General features: G+C 37.5%; 2 protein-coding genes across 2 annotated transcripts in view; one reads left to right on the forward strand and one right to left on the reverse strand.

Moving 5' to 3' along the window:
• FRAS1 (Fraser extracellular matrix complex subunit 1) overlaps positions 1–22,768 on the forward strand; it is a 502,816-nt gene that overhangs the window by 84,585 nt on the left and 395,463 nt on the right. The gene's annotated exons all lie outside the window — the stretch shown is intronic.
• Positions 10,910–12,123, reverse strand: LOC141517505 (porphobilinogen deaminase-like). The gene is made up of 2 exons (XM_074228556.1): positions 11,460–12,123; positions 10,910–11,418 (listed from the first exon to the last, which is right to left on the reverse strand). The coding sequence occupies exons 1-2, from the start codon at positions 12,104–12,106 to the stop codon at positions 10,983–10,985; spliced, it is 1,083 nt and encodes a 360-aa protein (XP_074084657.1). The 5' UTR covers positions 12,107–12,123; the 3' UTR covers positions 10,910–10,982.

Genomic DNA, 22,768 nt, shown 5'->3' on the forward strand with positions numbered 1-22,768 from the left:
CAGCTAGGTAATTATCAAGTGTCTGAGACCGGATTTGAACCCAGGTACTCCTGACTCCAGGGCCGGTGCTTTATCCAATGCGCCACCTAACCGCCCCATTGTTTTTAATCTAAATGCACTTGTACAAAAATATTGGAAAGGAGGAAGACACTTCTCTCTGCCTATCACACTGCCATAAGACTTTTTTTTTTTATTTTTGGCAAGGCAATGGGGTTAAGTGACTTGCCCAAGGCCACACAGCTAGGTAATTATTAAGTGTCTGAGTAAGATTTGAACTCAGGTACTCCTGACTCTAGGGCCAGTGCTCTATCCACTGCGCCACCTATCTGCCTCATCTATTAGACTTGTTGATCAAATGATTATTTGGCAGGGAAATAATTTAAGTGGTGACATATACAAATGTGGTTAAGCCAAATTATAGCATTAAAAATGATGTTGTTAGGGGTGGCTAGGTGGCGCAGTGGATAGAGCACTGGCTCTGGAGTCAGGAGTACCTGGGCTCAAATCCGGTCTCAGACACTTAATAATTACCTAGCTGTGTGGCCTTGGACATGCCACTTAACCCCATTTGCCTTGCAAAAACCTAAAAAACCAAAATAATGTTGTTTTTGTCATTCAGTCATGTTCAACTCTTTGTGAACACATTTGAGGTATTCTTGGCTAAGATACTGGAGTGGTTTGCCATTTCCTTTTTCAGCTCATTTTATAGATGAGGAAACTGAGGCAAAATAAGATGAAATGACTTGCCCAGGGTCACCCAACTAGAAAGAAGACTGGATTTGAACCCATGAAGATTCCAAGGTCAATGCTCTATTCACTATATCACCTAACTGTCCCTAATTGAAAAAAATTAGCTCTGTGATTTAACTGATACAGAGAACAAAACGGAGAAACTTTCTCTGTGAATGCAATTTGACTTTTCTCTGCAGTTTATATTCTTTGAGAATTTTAAAGAATTGTGTCACAAAGAATTGTGACTCTCCCAAGGACACAGAGCTAGCAAGTATTAGAGGTGGATCTTAATCCCAGGTTTTACTGACCTGTATTCCATCAGAAGACCCTACCTTTTAAAGTCATCCCTATTTATCCAACCTTTGGTTTGGCTTGGAATAACTTTTATATGTTAGAAGGAGGTAGAATTGAGATGGTAAAAAGCCAGATAAAAACTGGTTTGGGGGATTGATGCTCTGGGCTGATGTGATAGGGAGCAGTGAAGAAGCATCAGGACTGGAATGAAATGAAGGAAGTTCCCTGAGGTCATTGTGTCTAATGACTATTTGCAACTCTGTAAGATGAAAATCAAGGCTCACTAAAGGGACTGAGCTAGATTAAAATAGAGTCTTTTGAAAGGCATGATCATCTAGGAGATTTAGTAGTCATTTGGTTTGTTTTTAAGAACCCTTGTATATTCTTGTACTGAATTTTTTGGCATCCTTCTACTCACAGTTCCACATAAAATCCTATCCCAGTTTCTATGGAAGATATATTCCTTAAACAGAGTGCAGAGGCCTTGATACTATGAAGATTCTTGACCTGACATTATGATGCATTTTAAAATTTAATCCAGTGTTCAGAAGGAAAAGAAAAAAAACCCTTTTGGTACTGCAAGGAAAATATGAAAGGTTGACATTTATATACATACATATATATGCACATATGCCTTTTATTGTTTAAATTATGAACCAAATTATATATTAAATATAATGTAAATTATATATATTTACATATATATAAATAAAATAATGTATTCCAGATTAAATGAGCATTTCCAAATTCAGAATGTGACAGAAAAAGCAGATTATATGTGAGATGCAGCATCTCTATCTTAAGTATGGTTTACTTCTCCTTTAAATATATAATATTTTAAACCTGTAACTCTTAAAATGATCCTTTTTATCTTTGCTTCTGGATTTTCTTCCATCATTTTCTATACATTTTAAAATACTTCAAACTCTTCTTTTTTTATGTATGTTTGAAAATTTTATACTTTTTTTACTTAATGCATAAAAGCAATTTTTAACAGTTTTAAAAATTTTGAATTCCAAATTCTTTTCATTCCTTTACTCTTTGAGAAAGCCAGCAGTTTAGATATATGTAGTCATTCAAAACATATTTCCATGTTGCAAAAGAAAACAGACCAAAACTCCCCACAACAAAATGAGAAAAATAAAGCATATAAATAAAGTAATAAAAATAAAAAAAAGTATGCTTTGAACTGCATTCAAACTCCATCATTTAATTCTTTTGAGGTGGAAGTCCTTTGGAGTTGTCTTGGATCACTGTATTGCTGAATTAGTCATTCCCAGTTGATCATCATACAATATTGATGTTGCTGCATACAATGGTTCTGTTTACTTCCTTTTGTATCAGTTCATGCAAGTCAGGTTTTTCTGATCTCCTTTTCCTTTTTTTACAATTTTATTTTTTGATCAACTGTTCTAACTCATTCTTCTCCTCACTTCCAACTTTTAAAAAATATAATAAAAGTTGTAGAAAATCTGCAAGGCAAGGAAAACATATTTCCACTTTGTCTGTTTCTGAAATTTTTTTTTGTCTTACTCTATATCCTGAATCCATCTTTCTGTCAGGAGGTAGTTGGTGTGTGTTATCACTGGCCTCTGGAATTATGGACAGTCCAGTGTCATTGTTCAGAGTTCTTAGGCCTTTCAAATTTGTTTATCTTTACAGTATTTTATTTCATTTTTTTTGTTTTTGCAAGGCAAATGGGGTTAAGTGGCTTGCCCAAGGCCACACAGCTAGGTAATTATTAAATGTCTGAGACCGGATTTGAACCCAGGTACTCCTGACCCCAGGGCCGGTGCTTTATCCACTGCACCACCTAGCTACCCCCTATTTACAGTATTTCAAAAATTGTATTAATTATTCTCCTAATTCTGCTTACTCAACTGTAGACTAAACTTTTTTGAGCTGTGTCTGCCTCACTAAATTTTTTCTTGATACAATCTATTTCTGAAGAAAAGTGTTAGAGATATAAGAATTCAGTCCTTGACATAGTACATATAGTAAGTATGCCCTACTTTAGGAAAAGTATAAGAGGACTTTATTGTGGGGAGGATTTTTGATTCTGGGCTTCAGATCCTTCTGAAGTTGCTGTGCTCCTGAGAAATGATTTAAAATGACAGCAGCTGTGAGTATCTGAGGGGTTTGGAAAGGTACCATAAGCCTGGAGAAGGATAATTGTTGCAGTAACGTCTCCCCCCCAAAATTGGTGGTATGTGACACACTGCAAGCCATCAACTTTGATGAAAGTCCAATTGGCAAATCCTAAATTGTTGTATTGAAAAGGATTGCTTTTGAGTATTTAGAAATGGAAACAATGTTCACAAAGGCTTCCATTCTGACAAGGTAACTAATTTTTCCTGATAATTGAGGGGAGTAGATAGAGTAGATACAGGGGAACAAAAACTCTCATTTTATCCCTATTGACAAGATGCAAAGTTGTGTACCATAGAGTAGACTTTGAAACTCATTTAATGACCTAGTCTTAGTGGCCTTCATAAATGGATCAATATGCATTTTGGATAGCATGATCTCAGTGATTATAGACTATATCTCACTCATTTTATAAATGAGGAAACTGAGGCCAAGTGAGTTTTATGTGACTTGTCCCAGGTCCTTCAAGTGGCCCTTTGAATTGGAATCTAGCTCCATACTGCATTTGGAAATGGTTTGTAATTGTGTGGTTAAGGAGTCTTTCCTTGACTCTGCTAATCTTCATTTTTGCCATAACCTGAATAACATGCTTGTCAGTTTTATAGATGACATAAAGCTGAGAAGGATCAATAACTTCTCTGGTTTCAAACTTATTTTGACAGATCAGGTTCTTGGCCTACAAACTTAAAAAAAATTCATAATTATATTTCAATATAATTGGTTTCTTTTGTCATTTTATGACTTTTAATTTACACACTTAAAAACCATCATTCTGAGAAAGACTTTGTTGTTTCTATTATTGGTCCTTTGTTCTTGAAGAGAACCAATGACATCATGTGAGTGATGTCTTGACTTGAGCATGAATGGCAGAGTAATGAGTCCCACTCGGTCCTCCAGAGTCATCAAAGTCAGTGACAAGACAAAGATCAAGACTACTGATGATCATGGTTCCAGGATGCAGTGGGTGACCTTTGCTTTTCTGAATGAAGGTCTTTCCCAAGTCTTGGTTTGGCTGAGATCATACCCATTCAATAACTAAGGGGTCCAAAGGGTGCTTCAGATTGCCAAAGGGACTGAGGACATAGAAAGATGAAGAACTAAGGGTAGAATCACGTCTCAAATATAATATGATAAAACATAATAGGAATAAATGTGAATTCATATAGTAGGGTTCAATCAACCAACTTTCTAAGGGAGAATTACTGGATAGTAATTTTGTGAAAATAGGGAGTTTTAGCACACTGCAAGCTCTAAATGGTGTTATGGTGGTCACAAATACTAATTCTACCAAGGGTTTCATCAAAATGGATAAAATTTCCAGAATGTGGGAAACATGAGACTTGCTATATGCTTTGTTTTGGTTGGACTCCAAATGGAACACTTTCTTTTTTCTAGGTATCATATTTTAAGAAGGTAGAAATGGATCCATAGTCAAAATAATAGTCAGAAAGCCAGTCTCTGACTTGGAAGAGCTCCTGGTCTAATGAGGGAGATAATGTGTATGCAACTGAATATTACCAAGGCAATGAGGATTGACAGAGTATCTTAATATTTGAGGACTGTTTTAAAGAGCTGGGAATATTTAACCTGAAGAAGAGTAGTCTAGGGTGGGAGGCATGATATGATGACTGTCCTTAAAAATTGGAAGGGTTGTCACTTAGATGAGGAACTCTATTTGTTCTACTTGTTCCTGGAGAATATAACAAGGAGAGCTGGGTGAAAGTCATAGAGAGGTAGATTGAGGTTTGAGGTGAGGAAAAACTAATCTGTCTAGATGGGCTGTAGACTTGGCTGTTTTGGGAGGTAGAAAGTTCTTTCTCATTCATAATGCTATAGAAAGGATTCTTGGTCCAGAATGAGTTCAGTTCATTGACCTTCTTGGGATCCTTTCTTACTTTAAGTTTCTGTGATAGTTTGCCTTAAAAATAACCAAAAAACTGCTTGGTGAATGGCTTTTTGTGAATAATAATAACACAATGCATTTATATAGTGTTCAAAGATTTGCAAAATGCTTTCCAAATATTGGCTTATTAGAATAGCTAAGATGACACTGGGGATAGATCACTGGTTTTGGAGTCAGGGGGATCTGAATTCAAATTTGGCTTCAAACACTTATTTGTGTGACCTTGATCAAGTCACTTCACCCTGATTACTCCAACTACAAACCAGCCCCCAAAGGTTGTGTTATTTAATATTATCTCATTTAATTCTTACAGCAATATAACGAGGTAGGTATTATTATTATTATCTCCATTTTATAGGTGAGGAAACTTATTCAGACAAGTTAAATGCCTTACACGGGGACATAAGCAGTAAGCATCAGAAGCCAAATCTGAACCTGAGTCTTCCTGAAACCAGGTCCAGAAATCTGTTCCCTAGGCCACCTAGCTGCTTTTAGGTTGAGGTGAGGAGGCATAGCTGGATGGTATTGAATTTTAATGTTGTCCTGTCTGGTTTAGTGAAATGAATTCTGGACTTGAAATCAGGACATCTGAATTTGGGTTCATTTGTTATATACTAGCTGAGTGCCTCAGTTTCCTTATTTGTAAAATAGTGATAATTTTAAAAATGTAGAGCTTATATTTATGTAGTACTTTGTATATACATCATTTCATTTCAAAACTGTAATAATAATAATGATTATTATTGTTTCATATAATAGAGGTTAAATGAATTTCCCAGAATCCATGTGGGTGCTAGGATATCTGAAATTTGAACTCAGATCTTTCTAGATCTAAATTCAACATCCCATCAACAATGCTAAATTCACTCTAAAAAAAAAAAAACACCACCAGCAACCTCTTGAACTCCAGGACCCTCCTCCCAGTATGGTTGTGATGGAAACATATACACAGGCAATGTGCTTTTATTTTTGTAAATTGAGAGATCAGCTAGCAGTGTAATGTGATGAGAGGAAGGTGGACTAGAGCAAAATGATGCCCCTGCTGAAAATCATCTATCTGACCTAGGTATCTGTTTAGTTAGAATTCATTTGGTTCTACCATTCTCCATTTTCAAACAGAAATGATTTCCTGGAAAGTTTAACTTCATCATTATTTTATTTGAGTTAGCGAGTTGGAGCTACCCAAGTTAGATGCTATTGAACCTTCCAGGGCTGTAATACTAATTAATCGGTCTTCTTGCCTCAAGTCTCTCCCACTACAATCTGTGCTCCCTCTGAGCTAGAAAAGTGATTTTCCAAAAGTATATGCCTCCTCTGCTAAATTCACATTATTGGCTTTCTGTCAGGATCTGTAGGATCGAATCAAATGCTTTTGTTTGGTTTTTAAAGTCCTTAGCAACCCATCCCAACCCATTTTTCTAATAATGTTACTAAATGAGGACATCCTCTGGGCTACCTGTCCTCACCTCTCATGTGTGAGTTGGAAGTTGATTCCCAAAAGGGTGACCCCTTCTAGATCTCTGGGGACTCTTTGGGGTCTGAACTCTTGAGCTAGGGTTCATGAGCCATGAGCAAAGTATTCCTTTTAAAATTCTGGGTTACACTCTAAAAAACAACTTAACATCAGGCAAGAACTTAGACTATTATATTCCTAGTGAGGCCACATGAGGGGAATCCACAGAACCAAAGAAATGCATGCTCCTGTTTGCACACTTCTTAGTGCATAGTAGGTGCTTAATGAATGGACTGATCCTTTAACTGATTGGGGCAGGGAGGAAGGAAGGGGTAATATTGATCCCTTGTTTGACAATATTCCGACTTGAACTTTCCCCATCTGAGTGTTGGCTCTCCAGATCGGTTTAGAGCCATCTTATTCTTTCAGATGATCCTAGAACCGTTCTAGGAGAGAAGGAAGAGCAACATACACAATCCTCTCTCTTCCTACCTCTCCCATTTTATTTTTAATCCCAGCAGAATAACATTTGATACATGCCAGTCATTGAGAGACCTATCATCTTATCCATTGGGGGCAGTTATGTGTTTCAATGGATAGACTGCAAGACCTGAAGTCACAAAGACCTGAGTTCAAATTTAGCCTCAAACATTTATTAGCTGTGTGACCTTGGGCAAGTCACTTTCCCTATATTTGCCTCCGTTTCCTCTGTTTGGTAATAATAATGGTGCCTGTCTCCCAGAGTTGTTTTGAGTATCAAATGAGATAATATTTGTAAAATGTCTTAACATGATTGACATAGAGTAGATGCTTATGAATGTTTATTCTCTTCTTTTCTGCCCTCCTCCTCCTCCTCTCCCTGCCTGCCTCCTCTTTTGCTCCTGTTCCATTTTTGTTCATGTCCTCCCATCATTCCTCTTCAGGTGATCTACCTGAGGGGAGTAGATCTTACTTTACTTATTCCTTGCTCTCACATGAAGACCATCAGGGAATGTTGGCTGCCTGTGTCCAACTAGCCTCTTACTGCTGACCTGGCACACTCTCCCAACTTTCTGTTGGGGTCCCTGATACCCCTTGGTTTATAAAGGTGAAAAAGCCCCAGCTTCCTCCCTTCTTCTCTCCTAGCCCTTGTGACTTAAGGGAATCAGCAAGCTTTTGTGAAGTAACAAGAGTTCCAGTCAGGGATGAATTTTTCACCAAATATGTATTTATCAACCCCAAACCCACACAACATGTTCATTAAAGTTTTAAACTGGATCCCAGAGTAAAATGAAAGAACCTTTTCTCTCACTGCACATTAAGTTCTATAATCTAATCTTACTCATCATGGAAAAGCCTGGAAATGAGATGAAATACTTTAAATGAGCTCAATTAAAATGTTTTCTTTCCCTGCATGCCAGGGTACTAGGGAGGGGGGTGGCGATGGGGACACGACAAAGATCAAAACCTGCTCCGCCAACTGCCACACTCCCCATACTAGAGACTGATTCAGACTTTTCCTTTTCTTCTACCCTGCTGTTACAGATAGCCAAAAAGTATTTGAGGATCAGATGAGAATCTTATAATTTAGTTAGAAAGGACCTAGCAGCCAGCTAGTCCAACACAGCTAGTCCTTACTAAAACATAGCCAACAAATAAGTAATTGTTGAGTTCAGCCTGGGTTTAAAGACCTCCAAGGAGGGGGCGCCCACCACCCCTTAGGTCAAGCCATTCTACTGTCGATGACTGGAATACAACCTGGCTCTTCAGTTGTTGGGAAGACAGTGTTTCTCCAGATTCCTAAGCCATTAAAAAAATAAATTTTTTTATTGTTTTTCAGTGAATGAAATTTTACCTTTTTTTCTTTCCCATTATAAAACAAGAATTAAAAACCTCTTGGAACAGATAGAGTCAAACAAAGCATTCTCACATAAAAATATTAAATTAAAATAAAAAAGTGAAAAACAATTGAAAACAAATGAAAAACAGACCAAAATGAAAAAAAAACCCAATGCACAGTAGAAGGGCAGCAAGTTTCATCCCAATTCCTGTGGAATCTTGGTTGGTGATTGCATTGATCAGAGTTTTAAAATCTTTTTCAGAGTTTTTATCTTTATAATATTGTTATTATAGAAATGAATGACTATTGCATAAAATATTGTATAAACTGGTATGTTGTATATTTATATACAATTATAATGTCTGTATATGTGAACATTCATATATAATTATATTTATATGTATATTTTATTGTATAAATTGATTATTATATAAATAACATTGTATAAATGGTATAAATTCTGATCCTATTCACTTTTTTTTCTGTAATATTTCATGCAGGTCTTCCCAGAACTCTGAAATTGTCTCTTTAATTGTTTCTTGTAACATAATACTGTTTCATCATATCATTATACTGGAACTTTATTTAGATATTTCTTATTGATGGTGCCCAGTTCTTTCAACCCATTCTCATATATCATGGGCTCAAGGCCCTACTGAACATTTTCCAGCTGATAATTGTTGTTCTTAGGTTGGGTGCCTGAAATTCTTCATAATACTGGAAGAACTCTGAGGCAAAGTACAATGAGATTAGCACCTCCCTATTCCTGGAAGCTATGACACTCAATGTAATCCTAAACTTCATTAGCTTTTTTGGGCTTCCATGTCACACTATTGGCTTACATTGAGCTGAATATCTACTAATGTTTTGGGGAACAACTGATGTCTTTCTCTCTTCCCTGTTTGAAACTTACAAAATTGACTCTTTATGTGCAAGTCAAAGATTTTGCATTTATTCCTACTGAATTTCAATTTCTTAGGTACACCCAGTGCTTTGTGTGTATAGCCTGTCAAGATCTTCACAGATCCTGATTGTTATTCAGTGTGTTAGCTCTCCCTCCTAGCTTTGTTTCATGGGTAGATTTGTTGAAAATATCATCTATCCCTTTAACCAAGTCATTGATAAAAATGTTATATAACACAGATTCCTTGGGTCCCTCAACTGGAGTTCTCCTGCCAAGGTAGCATTGAGCCATTAATGACCATTTTTGAGTCTAACAATCCAACTTGTCCTGATTCCATCTGATTATATTTTCAGCTAGCTATTGGAGAGCCTTTAAAAACCTGACTTTTTTCAAATAAGCCATTCATGCTAGAGAAGTGGAAAATAGAAAAAGGCAAAGGCATTGACCTCCAGCATCTCTGAATTTAATTGACTGGGGCAGTAAGGTAGTGCAGTGGTTAGAACACCAACCCTGTAGTAAGAAGAATGAGTTCAAATCCAGGCTTTGATACTTATTGTGTGACCCTGGGCAAGTCATTTAACCCTGATTGCATCATTATTTTTTATTAGTGATGTAAAGTGCTTGTCATAAGTTGGAGTGGGAGTGACAAAAGAACCAGACCTATTTAACTTGCTAGTATTCAGCTCTCTCTACAAAGTTGAGAGATATAGCATTTATGGATGATGTTGACCAGAATCTCAGGGTGCAAAGAGACATGGAAAATATCATTCCAAATTGTTCTTGAACTTAAATCTCATTAAAAACAAAACTTGACTGGGGGCAGCTAGGTGGCAAAGTAGATAAAGCACTGGCCCTGGAGTCAGGAGTACCTGGGTTCAAATCCGGTCTCAGACACTTAATAATTACCTAGCTTTGTGGCTTTGGGCAAGCCACTTAACCCCATTGCCTAGCAAAAACCTAAAAAAAAAACCTGACTTATGATCATCCAACTTCTGCCTGAAGACCTGTAGTGAAGGCAACTACCCCCACACACATATAGAGGAATCTAATTATTAGGAAGTTTTACTTGATGTCAAACTTCAAACTCACCTCTTTGTCCTTAGTTATGGGATCTAGTTATGGGATCAGATGGAACAAGTTGAATCCCTTGACTAGGCTGTGACATAGCCCTAGGTTTTCTCTTTGCCAGGTCACAATGCCCAGTTCTTCATTGATTCTTCCACTCAATTTTTTCTTTTATTATTTCAAAATTTATATCAACAAGATTCATGTTGCTTATGAAGTGGAGTAGATAGTAAAGGTCAGTGGGAAGACCACTGGCTTTGGAGTCAAAGGACCTAGATTCAAATCTTGGTTTTACTTTCTGTGAGACTTTGGACAAGGCATTTTTGTAGGACCTCAGTTTCTTCATCTGTAAAATAAAAAGGTTGAGCTAGTTGTGAGAACAAGTCTATGATTTTTTTTTAAATAAAAGGCGTTTTATTGACAGGTTTGTTACATACATCCTACTCCACCAGAAGCGGACGGTCCCCCAGCCCCAGGAATTACTGAGGGGCTGGAACAAGGCACTGGGATGCTTAGCAGCAACAAGGTCCCCTTTCCTACACCTGAGTCCTGGATGATGAAGTTTTTCTGCCGAGGGAAGTCCCTTTCGAGTTAATGGGGGGAAGGGTTCAGGGCACCCCAGAAAAATTCTGTTCTGAGCAGAAAAATGCCTTCAGAGCTAGGTTTAGTGGGCATCTTTGAGCTGTCTTGCTACATCCAAGATCTTCTTGGCTCCCTTGTTCAGCAGCAGGTTAGCAAGACTGATGCCCAGGTTTTCAGCTGCCATTTGGGCTCCCTGAGGTACATTCCGGGCAGTGATGCTCACCCGCTGCATATCATCCTCTGGGCCATCTTCATGCTGGGCCAAGACATTGATGGTTGTCTGCATGGTTTCCTTCAGACTATCTGAGCCATCCAGACTCCACACTCCTCCAGTCAAGTATAGCTGCCCATCCTTGAGAACTGTTTGGACTGCCACAGGCACACTGCAACCTCCTTCCAGGTGCCTCAGGAAGGCCCTCTCAGCAATGCAGTGGAGCAAGGTCTCAGGATCATGGAGCACCCCCACCAAATCCAGTACTTCCTGGTCCTTGGCTCGCACCTCAACCCCCAGGCCCCCCACCCCCGGAGCTCCAAGGTGGCTCTGGCAACTGAGCATACCTGGCCCACAGCATAGAGACATTCTTCAGGATACAGGAGCTGCCCTACCCAGTTCTGCCAACCCATACGTTGCAGTCCAGCTGCTGCAAGGATGATGGCACTAAATTCCTGCTGTTCATCCAGCTTCTGAAGCCGAGTATTAAGATTCCCTCTAATACTTTTGAATTCCAGATGTGGAAATTTCCTCTGCAACTGAGCTGCTCTATGAAGGGAGCTCGTCCCTACCACACTCTTCTCTGGCAAAGTACCCAAGGTCTGCCCAGCATATTTAGGGTGGAAGATAACAGCATCATAGGGGCTCTCCCGCTTGTAGACAGCACCAGTAGTAAAGGCTGGGGGCAGGATAGTGGGCAAGTCCTTCAGGGAATGTACAACCAGGTCCACTTCATTCTTTTCCAAGGCGTACTCCAATTCTTTAGTGAAGAGACTTTTCTCCCCAATCTTAGAGAGGGCAATATCCAGGATCTTGTCCCCAGTGGTGGACATTGCAATGATTTCAAATTGCAGACCAGGGTAGAGGTCCTTCAGCATTGCCACCACACTGTCAGTCTGTATTCTTGCCAGCTGGCTCTTGCGAGTACCCACGCGGATCACTTTCATCTTTGAACTGTTTTGGTTCCCTGCAGCCGCGTCTCGGCTCGCGGACATGGCTAGCGAGGCCGGGGCGCCGGACCTCAGGCCGGCTGGGGGCGGCCGGGGCGCCGAAGTCCGCGGGCTGCGGCGGACTCCTGCTCCCGTCCCCGGCCAAGTCTATGATTTTTTTTTTTGAGCATTTGATTCTGAATAAGCCAGAAAAGAAACAAGGACTTATTTTATCTTATATTCCACTTGGGAAGTAAATAAGGCTTTTTTTCAGAGTTGTGTGGCCAATTTTTAGACTTTGTTTTTTATTGACTTTCTGGCAGCATATCTTATAAATGTACACCATTCTTTCACTTTCTAGTTTCATCTTATCTCCCTTATTAAACAGTCAATCAGTTAACAAGTTTCTATGAAATACCTACTGTGTGCCAGGTACTAGAGATACATAAGCAAAAATGCAATCTTTATTTTTAAGGAGCTAATATTTTATTGAGGGCAGCCACCATGTATGTCTATATGTATATATAAGATAATTTTGGTGGGGAAAGAAGTCACTAGGAGCTGGGGGAAAGTCTTAAATGTAGATCAGTTGTTTGTTTGTTTTTTGTGACAAGGCAATGGGGTTAAGTGACTTGTGCAAGGTCTCACAGCTAGGTAAGTCTTAAGTGTCTAAGGTCAGATTTGAATTCAGGTCCTCCTGACTCCAGGGTTGGTGCTCTCTCTGCTGTACCACCTAGCTTCTCCTTGAATTCAGTTTTGAAATAAACTGTAAAAAATATTGATCTCTTTTGTTTCTACATGCCCTACATTTTCCAATATATCTCTATCATCTTTTCCTCCCAGAAGACTTTATAAAAATAATGAGAAAAAAGAAACTAGTTCAATGGAACAAACCAGTACATTGGAAAATTCATCTCTGGAGAAGGTCCTTTTCATATCTCCTTGGGGACAAGTTTACAGTCTTTGCAATATCACAAAATTCAGTTTTGATTGTTTGGTTGTTCTTTCCATTTTATTGTTACAGTTATAATGTGCAACATTTCTTCTGCTTCACTTTCCCAGTCAGTTCACAAGTCTTCCCAATACTTTTCTGCATTCATCATTTCTTAAAGCAGAGTACTATTTCAATACATTCTCATAACATAGTTTTGCTTGGCCATTCCCTAATGAGAAGCTGTTTTGTTATTACAGGTTTCCCTCACTTTGCTATATTGTGCTTTATAGATATCATGTTTTTTTAAAAACAAATTGAAGGTTTGTGGCTACCCTGCATCAAGCACATCTATTGATAGCATTTTTCCAATAACTTGTTCTCACATTGATTCTCTGTGTCACATTTTGGCAATTCTTGGCAATATTTTAAATTTTTTCATTATTGTATCTCATGATAATGTGTGATCAGTGATCTTTGATAACACTATTGTAATTGTTGTGGGGAGCCACAAGCTATGCCCGGATAAGATGCAAATTTAGTTGATAGTGTTTATTCTGACTTTCACCAGCTGACTCTGTCTCTGTCTCTTTGGACCTCCCTATTACCTGAGACACAAAGATATTGAAGGATATTACATAAACTTAGCAGCATCAGGTTTTGAGAAGATTGATTCCAATTTTGAAAGAAGTTCTATTGTGTGTAAAATGCTATGTAACAGGATCACGTTCCACAGAGAAGTCTTTTGTGAAATGAAGAATCAATCGATGTGCCAAACTTCACTGTTGTCTTATTTTAAGAAATGACTGTGGCCACTCCAACCTTCAGCAACCATGATTCTGATTAGTTAGCAGTCTTCAACACTGAGGTTCAGATGATAGCATTTTCTAACAAAAATGCATTTTAAAATTAAGATATGTACATTTTTTGGACACAGACTCAATAGACTCCAGTATAGTGTAAAAATAGCTTTTATGTGCATGGTGAAACAAAAAAAATTGTGTCACTTGCTTTATTGCAATATTTCCTTTATTGTGGTGATCTCAAACTGAACCCACAACATCTCCAAGGTATTCCTGTACTTATTTGTTATTACAGGTGATGTTGCCATGAGTATTTTGTTATCTTTGGGATATTTCTTTTTTGTCACTGTCAAGGTATTTACTGAGCAGTGGGATTTCTAGGTTTCATAAGTGTGGACATTTTAGACATTTCTATATTATTTCCCTTAAGGGTTGTACAAATTCACAGTTCTGGATGTTATGTCAATGATGATGATGTTTGTCCTTCATTGTCAAAGAAAACCATGACATTCATGACAAGCAAGTAAATTGGATTTGAGTTAGTGCCCAAGGTCACACAGTTAATCTATGTCAAGTGTCCGAGGTCAATTTTGAATTTAGGTTCTCTGACTGTAGGTCTGTTACTCTATCCACTGTACCACCTAGCTTCCACAATGTTATTTCATTGATGTACCTGTTTTTCCACAACCCCTCCAACACTGACTTTTCCTATTTTTTGATATCTTTGCAAGTTTGTTGGTTAAGAGGTGAAATCCTAAGTTACTGTTTTACATTTATTTTATTATTAATGATTTGTAGTAATATTCATTATAGTTGTTGTTTTTCATCTTTTTATCCTTATTGATTGGTGAATGATTTTTGGTCTTATTTATTTTTGCTTCTTGCCTTTATATCATGTTTTTGCAGACTCTTACTAAAGATATTTGATACAAAAATTCCCTTTTTTTTATCTGCCTTCTCATCTCAGTTGCATTTATTTTGTTCATTTTCCCCCCTCCTCCCTTTCCCTTTCCCTTCCTTCTTTTTTTTTTTTGGTCTTTCTTTCTCTATCTTGCATTTGTCTCTGTAGAAACCTATATCATCATTTTATAAAAACTTATCACCCCAGTTTCAGTGGCTGAGTCTTAGGAAGAGCAAAAAGCCCCTATTTTTTTATATGGCTTGGTAATAAGACTGTCACTGAGTCAGTGCTACTCACTTAAAGATTGCTGCCTTGGGCAGAAACAGCAGCTTCCTTTCAGCCCTTTAGATTCATTCTCCTACAAGGATGGTGGCCTTTATTGCCTTTTACTGTGGGGGGGACTGGGTATGTAAGATGAAAAAGCTATTATCATGTAAGATGGAAAGCTATTGCTATGGATCCTCCTAAGCTGAAATTATTGTGACAAGTTTAGTTTTAAAGGTCAATTCCTGAAAATTTCCAGTTTGGAGTTGTAGGAATCTGGCAGGAAAGTAGAAGTCCGGGCCTGGAATATTTTAAAGTTGAATGCCTGTGAAGGACCTCTGTTGAATGTGTGGGGTCACTGGGATGCTTTGATACAGATGGCTGGCCAGAGGGCATTAGGACGAAACCAAAGTAGGATAAGCTTGCTTCCTGTCTCTTTGTTTCTTTGTGTCTTCCTTCCCAGTCCACCTTTCATACCATTCCCTGCAGAGACATTTAGAGTGACCCATCTTCCCAAGATCCTCCTATTCCTTTTATTCCCATCTCCTTTGTATCACCTTTCCCTCTACCCCATGTTCCATTTCCTTAGTACCTTGTTCCCATATAAGTAACTTAATAAATTAATGTGTGTGGGAGAAATGTGGCTACCCCCACCCCAGTTTTGCTTCTGATTTTTGCATTTTGCTACCATGACCCTTGACGACTTCTCACTCTGGAATGTCCAATGGCCGTCACAATCTCCTTGCCTTAGAACATCTATCTACAAGGCTGTCTTGCTTCTCCCATGAGCAGATCCTCTATTTTAAGAAGAGACACAGCTTAACAACGATATTGTGAGTTGAACATCCTTGATGGATACAACTCCTCTCAACAGTTCAGGGAGCTAGGACAACCCTAGGAGGCTTGCTTTGGACTTTGCTCTCCACCTCCAGAGGAAGAAAAATAAAATAAAGACTGTAGAATCTTAATGATCACTAAGTTCACCTTTTAAAAATTTCTTTTATTTTTCCTTCCTATTTTATGGTTTTTTTCTTTTTCCCTTTGTCCTAATTCCTCATACAGAAAATGATTAATCTTTAAACATGTTAAACACAAATGTATATGTACAATGTTTACCAGATTGCCCCTGAGGGGAAGGGGGTGAGAAGGGAAGTTGGAAGGAAATTATGTAACTTAAAAAATAATCACATAATTGCATAATTTCTTTACATCCTCCCTTCTCATATAAATGTGGATGAATGTTGAAAAACTTTCATAACATATAATTGGAAAAACAAAATAAAATATCATTTGGGAGAAAAAAAGAGAAGAGACCCAAGACAGTCTTTCTTTATATCCTTTCCCTTTGTCCTTTATCAGATTTAGTGGGTCACAGGATTGGGGAATAAGAGATTTTTAACTGGAAAGAAACTTTGAGATTATTAAGTTCAGCTCTCTCATTTTATAGATAAAGAAATTTGAGACCCAGAAAGTCATTACCACAAACCCTGAATCCTGTTGAAATATTTGCCTAGATACCTAATATTACTTTTATTTATCACATTTATTTATTTTATTTCTAATTTATGTAATAAACCAACCATTTCTATAACACAATATAATAAAAATATAGCTCATGAAGCTGCAAATGTTTTATGAATAACTTGCTATTCCTTTTAAATAATCAAATTATCATGTAAATTTCTTTTTTCCTATTTCCCCCATCTAGTTTTAGAGATGACTACCATTAGAAACATACACATATATAATATATGTATATATGTATTCACACATATATGTGTATAAATTTATTCTATATATACTTATGTTATATATACTTATGTTTCTCTGAATGATAAGATCAGGACATGACATACTTCTCTCTACATTATCAAAATTAGGGAATTAACTAGCCAGCCAGGAGACAGACTTTCAGAAAAAGAAAAAGTATGATTTTATCTGATTTTTAAAAGCTCCATTCCAGCTGGTGTGCTTCTAGTGCCCAGGTAGGCTCATTTTGCTATTAATCAGTAAGTGATCTTTTCTGGTCTTTGAAATGGAATGTGGGAAGAATGTTAGAAGTAAGTCAGCAGAACAAAAAGGATTGAGTTGCTTCTCATGGACAAATTCAGAGCTTGATAGTTTTATTTTAGGTCATAGGAAGATAGCTTGAAATGGTTTTAAACACATTTAGCCTAAAAAATAAGTCTTATTATTCTTGAAAGAGGGAGAGGGACTTAAGTGAGGTCTTTTTATGGGAGAAAAAGTATGGCTTTGGGGGGAATTGTTGCATCAGGCTGGTCTTCCCTGTATATCTTTGCATTTTGTGTGTCCGTGGTGAAGTCTTGTGTGCTGGCTGGCTGGCTGGGCTAGGCATATGATCTGGTTAACCTTAGCTGGAACAGTTTTCTCTTCAAAGAGACAAGGAGGCTATTTTGAGGATTTGACCAAGGCCTTGGGTCAAGGCCTCCATATTGCCTAAATCCTAAAATGCTCATTCTGTGACAGGGAATTAGTGTTTCTGAGATTTGGAATATTCTGAATATCCTTTTGACCCAGTTTTGATGCTGTGCTTGAGTCTGAGAGGGGGAACAATTACTTTAATTAGTACTTGTCTACTTTTAAATCTCTCAGTGCAATTACATTTATTTTTATTGAATTTTGAGATGCATCCATTTTTCATTGCATCCCCATCCTGAGCTTGTATCATTGGGTTGGATTAATAATTGAGCTAAGATTGGCCCATGATGCCAGAAGGAAAATTTTGTGTTAGGATAGTGAATGAAAATTGGGAAGTCTGGGAATGAGATTAATTTTCATCTAAGTGAGATATATAAGTAAACATGACCACATGAGATCTCATTGGCCGAGAGCTGAAGATAGTGGAATACTGGGTGCAGGTTGACCCGAGGATTCCTAGATGAGAGGATCAGTTCTATTTTGGAGCCTCCTGGGAGATGTTTGAGGAGAACTATAAATCTCTGTACTAAGCAGTGGCAGGGGCTAAACCCTAAAGTTATGCTCCCCTCCCCCATACAAAACAAAACAACTTAGTACCTTCAAGTAATCCTCATAAGATTTGAACTCATGGTTCATCATCTTCTGAGCATTCTGTACCTTATCAATGTCTTTCTTAAACTGTGAAGACAGCACTGAACAGAAGACACTGGGACCTTTTTCTCTTAGGACTTACCTCTTATAATGCAGCCTGAATTGCATAGTCTTTTTTTATTTTTGGCTGCTAGATCATATGGCTCTTGGGCTTGCAGTCTACTACCCTCATATTCCCAACCTGCCCTAGATTTTTTTCAGAAAAACTGCTGACTAACTGAGCCCTCCTCATCCTTGGGAAGTTGAAATTTTGTAACCAAGCATAAGACTATATTTTTCCATATTCATCCTATTAGTTTTATACTAATGCTCTGGCATTGAGCGAGATCCTGACTATATAATCTTTTGTGTTAGTTATCCTTCTTGACTTGTGTCATCTGCAAAATGGATCAGCATGGTATGGCACCTTTATTCAAGTCATTAATAAAAATTTTAAACAATCAAGCAATATTCTGGACCACTACATTAAAACTACCACCACCCCACTTACTTCTGCTAATTAACATTTATATAATACCTAATCTGGTCTAGGTACTGCCCTTAGCTTTTATAATATTCTCACGATAATCCTGAAAGACAAGATCTATTATTATTTCCACTTAATAGTTGAAGAAACTGAGGTTATGTAACTTGTCTAGGGTCATTCAACTAGTGTCTGGTGCTATGAATTACACTTGAGACCTCCTATCAAGCTGACATCAAACCATTATATGACACCTGAAAAAGTCTGGAGTCTTGTCCATTCCAAATTGATGTAATTGTATTATTATCTAGTCTACATCTTTCCATCTACTGAATAGGAAAGGTATGAAATATGTAGTCAATATTATGAAAAAATAAAACTATCATTAATTTTTCTCTATTCAACTGATTTATAATCATGTTGAAAAAGGAAATAAGTAGTCAATCATTTATTTGGTGCCATTATCAATCAGACTCTGGGCATGTAAGTACAAAGAATGAACTAGCTGTATATAGGACCTTATCTTCTAATGGGGGAAGCATCTAATACATACATACATATATATGTATATACATATATATGTATATATATATATATGAGAGTAAATGCTGCATAACAAAAAAAAAACAGGGTAAATTGGAAGATGGAAGGGCACTAGCAGTTGGGGGATCAGGAAAGGCATGTATCTGTATCTAAAAGCAGGGAGAGATGAGGAGGGAATGCATTCCAGTTACGAGGATATTATCAGTTTAAAGACCATGAAGAAGGGAGGAGAAGTCTCAGAAATAAAGAGAAAGCCAGAATAACTATATGACAGAGTTTAGAGAGTAAGTAGTGTTCTTGAGGTTTAGAGACAGGTTGGAGCTAGGTCTTGTGTTTTAAAAGCTAAAAGAGAAGGTGAGAGTTTATCTTAGAGATAATGGGGAGCTAAGAAGTTAATTAAGTAGGAGAGTGACTTCACCATACCTTTAAGGAAAATCATTTTGACAGCTATGGGGAATGGGTTGGAATAAAAAGAAGGAAGATTGGAAATTGGAATTGGAAAACTGCCCTAGTAATCTGTGTGAGAGGTGAGAAATTTGTGAGTAGGGAGAAAAAGATGGATGTTTGAGATGTTGGGAAATGGCAAGATGTAGATGAACCAGAAAAGAAGATGGAGAAGGAAAGATAGGACTCTCATAAACCCCCCATAGAGTAAGGAGTATGCAGAAGGGGAAAGTGGTTAACAGTGTCAAATACAACTAGTGGATAAGCTGAGGAGGATAAAACCCTAGAACAGACCATCAAATTTGGCAACTAAATGCTCATTGATCATGTACAATGACTATAAGAATGTTAAGAATACAAGAAAACAATTGAAAGAATGTTACAAAGTTATAATAATTAAGTTTTGTGCCAAAGAAGAGATATGAGAAGAAACTCCCCTCCCCCTAATTTTCAGAGGTAGAGAATTCACAGATTTGGAACATTGAACATGATGCCAATATTTTTGACTATATTGATCGACTTTTATGATTTGTTTTTCTTTTCCTCTTATTCTTTTATAAAAATATTCTTTATTATAAAAGATGGTTCTCTGGGAGGGGGTGGGGAAGGGATACAAGAGAAACTCTAGGTGAGGTAAAAACAGAAGATAGCAATGAAACAATTTTTTGAAATAATAAAAAAATGAAGATAGAAAAAAGATCATTAACTACAAAGAAAGCAAAATCTGACCTAACCGATGAAGCTGTGATGATTTTTCTTCACTATCTTTTTAATAATCCTAATAATCTAATATTAATAGCCAATATCCAGAAGTTATAGCCATCATTTCTTTTTGAACAGATAATATTGATTGAAAGAATTGCATGTGTTTTTAAAGGTTAGATGAGTTTCAATAGCCTTGTCCAATTTAATATAGGGACTACAGAAAGTAGGGAATAGTTAAACCATTGCTAAGAGCTACTACCTATTAATGCATTCTTTCTTTTTGAGTACTGAGTCCTTTCCTCCCCCTCTATAATTCATTTTCCTCTACCAGCCCCACTCTGTGGCTTTCCAAGGTTAAAAGTTAATTGTCCATAAACTCAGGGGAACTTTCGAAGTTGGAAACATTCATGAGCATCATTGTTAGAGATCAGACATGCACGAATGATTTTAATACTGTTTCAGGTTCATTACTTAGAGTTCTTTATTTGTGTTTCTCTTTCACAGAATTGCCTGTAGATCAAAGTCCAAATTCTTTGACCTTTCATTTTAAGTCTCCTATTATTCTGCTTTCATGGAAAGAGTGATGTTCTGGGAGTGAGGAGACATTTCTCTTTGTTTTGGTTTTGTCACTGCCTTATTGGGCAGTCAATACAAATTTACTACCAAAGCAATAACCAGTAATTATTTATTAAATGCTTCTCTGTGTGAGGATTAGTAAATTCAAATCTGTTCTCTGACTCTTATTAACTGTATGACCCTGGGCAAGTCACTTAACCCTTTTCCTTCAGTTTCCTCATCTGTAAAATGAGCTAGAGAAGGAAATGGCAAAACTTTCTAGGATCTTTGCCAAGAAAACTCCAAATGGGGTCAAAAAGAGTCAGATTTGGCTGAAAGAACTGAAGAACAAAACTGTGCCAAGCTCTGAGGAGGTAAAGAAAAGCAAAAACAAAATCTTTTCACCCAAGAAGTTCACATTCTTATGGAAGGAAACAATATTTAAATAACTATGTATGTGCAAGAGATATACAATGTAAATGGTAGGCATTCTAAGAGGCTAGGCCCTGGGGGGAGGGACTTGAAAAACAGAATTTGAGCCAAGTCTTGAAAGAAGTACAGGTAAAAAGGGAGAACATTTCAGGCATAGGAGATATAATGCCAATGAAGATACTTGGAGTTGAGAAATATTCTAGGAACAGCAAGAAGATGCCATGTTGTTGGAACTTAGAGCATGTAAAGGAGAATAAAGAATAAAAAGGCTGGAAAGGTAGAAGCATGTCAACTAATGAAAAGCTTTAAATGCCAAGCAGAGTGTTTTATATTCAATTCGGGAGGTAACTGGGAGCCACTGAAGTTTATATAGTAGAGGGAGTGGCTTATTTAAGCATGAAAATTACTTTGACCACTGAGTTGAGGAGGGATTGGAGGGGAGAGAGGTTTAAGGAAAAGAGAGCAACTGAAGACTATATTGCTTTGACCCAGGAGTGAGGTCTTGAAATGTATATGCCAGACTGGCAGCTATATGAGTGGAGAGAAGGGGATATAAGCAAGAGATGTTATGAAGGCAGAAACATTAAGAAGAAAGGAAGGAAACAAGGATTTATTGTACTTTACAACCCCCATTTCATTTGATCCTTACAGCAACTCTAGGAAGTAGGTGCTTTTATTATTCCCATTTTATAGTTGAGAAAACTCAGACAGAGGGTAAGTGACTTGTCCAGAGTCACACAGGTAGTAAATGTCTGAAGGACAGATTTGAAGTTGATTGCAGTCCAGGTGTTTTATCCATCTACCGCAAGACTTGGCAATTTTGGGGCAAGTGGAAAAGCTGAGTAAAGGTGTTCTCTGAGAGCATCTGAACAGAAGGCAAGAGCTGACATTGCAAGATGGGTCTAGTCTGGGGTCAGAGCACTGGAGAAGGCACTTGTATGGAGGAACTAGGACAGGAGTTAGGTTACCAGGGTTAGGGGATGACAAAGAGCTCCCTAGGAAAACCCCAGAATAAAAGTGGTCTTAGTAATTGCTGACTCAAACCAGTTCATTTTTCTGAGCTTAAGTTTCCTCATCCTCATAATGAAGGCATTGGACTGCTATCAGAAAAAGACTCACTTAAATTTTTGAACATTTGTAACATTTCTTTCTCTCTTTCATCTCTTTGGGACATATCTTTAGTTCTAGTACCTTAGCCAAATATGTGGTTGTTTCGACACAGCCACCATTAGAGATGGCAACTTTATCATCATTAAACTTTTTATTTCATAGTAGCTGATGGAATAGAGTTTGTGACATTTTTTTGTGATCTCCTGAATTTGTCTCATTCTACTTACATTTTGATAAAAACATCAACATACCAAAAATTCTAGCTGACCTTTTAGAGTGGTCCATGAGAAAATTTTATGCTAGTACTGTTTAAAGTTAGTAGCCTTCTTGGTTGGGTAATTCATTTTTTACATTTAGAATAGCTGACTTCTGGGAAGGGCTATATTATATGTAGGAAAAGGGTAGAAACCTTATTTCCTTTTGTCTTTCACTGATTTCCATTCCTATGGCATTGTAGCCTGGTTGTATTTTGATAATTCTCAATGAA

Source organism: Macrotis lagotis, chromosome 3, assembly GCF_037893015.1.
Source record: "Macrotis lagotis isolate mMagLag1 chromosome 3, bilby.v1.9.chrom.fasta, whole genome shotgun sequence".
Classification (NCBI taxonomy): Eukaryota; Metazoa; Chordata; class Mammalia; order Peramelemorphia; family Peramelidae; genus Macrotis; species Macrotis lagotis.

Bases quoted from the DNA above. Each gene is read 5' to 3' on its own strand.
- LOC141517505 (XM_074228556.1), bottom strand. From the start codon at position 12,106: ATGTCCGCGAGCCGAGACGCGGCTGCAGGGAACCAAAACAGTTCAAAG. The intron at 11,419-11,459 runs GGTATGCTCAGT...AGCTCCGGGGGT, and splicing joins TGTCTCTATGCTGTGGGCCA to GGGGGGCCTGGGGGTTGAGG.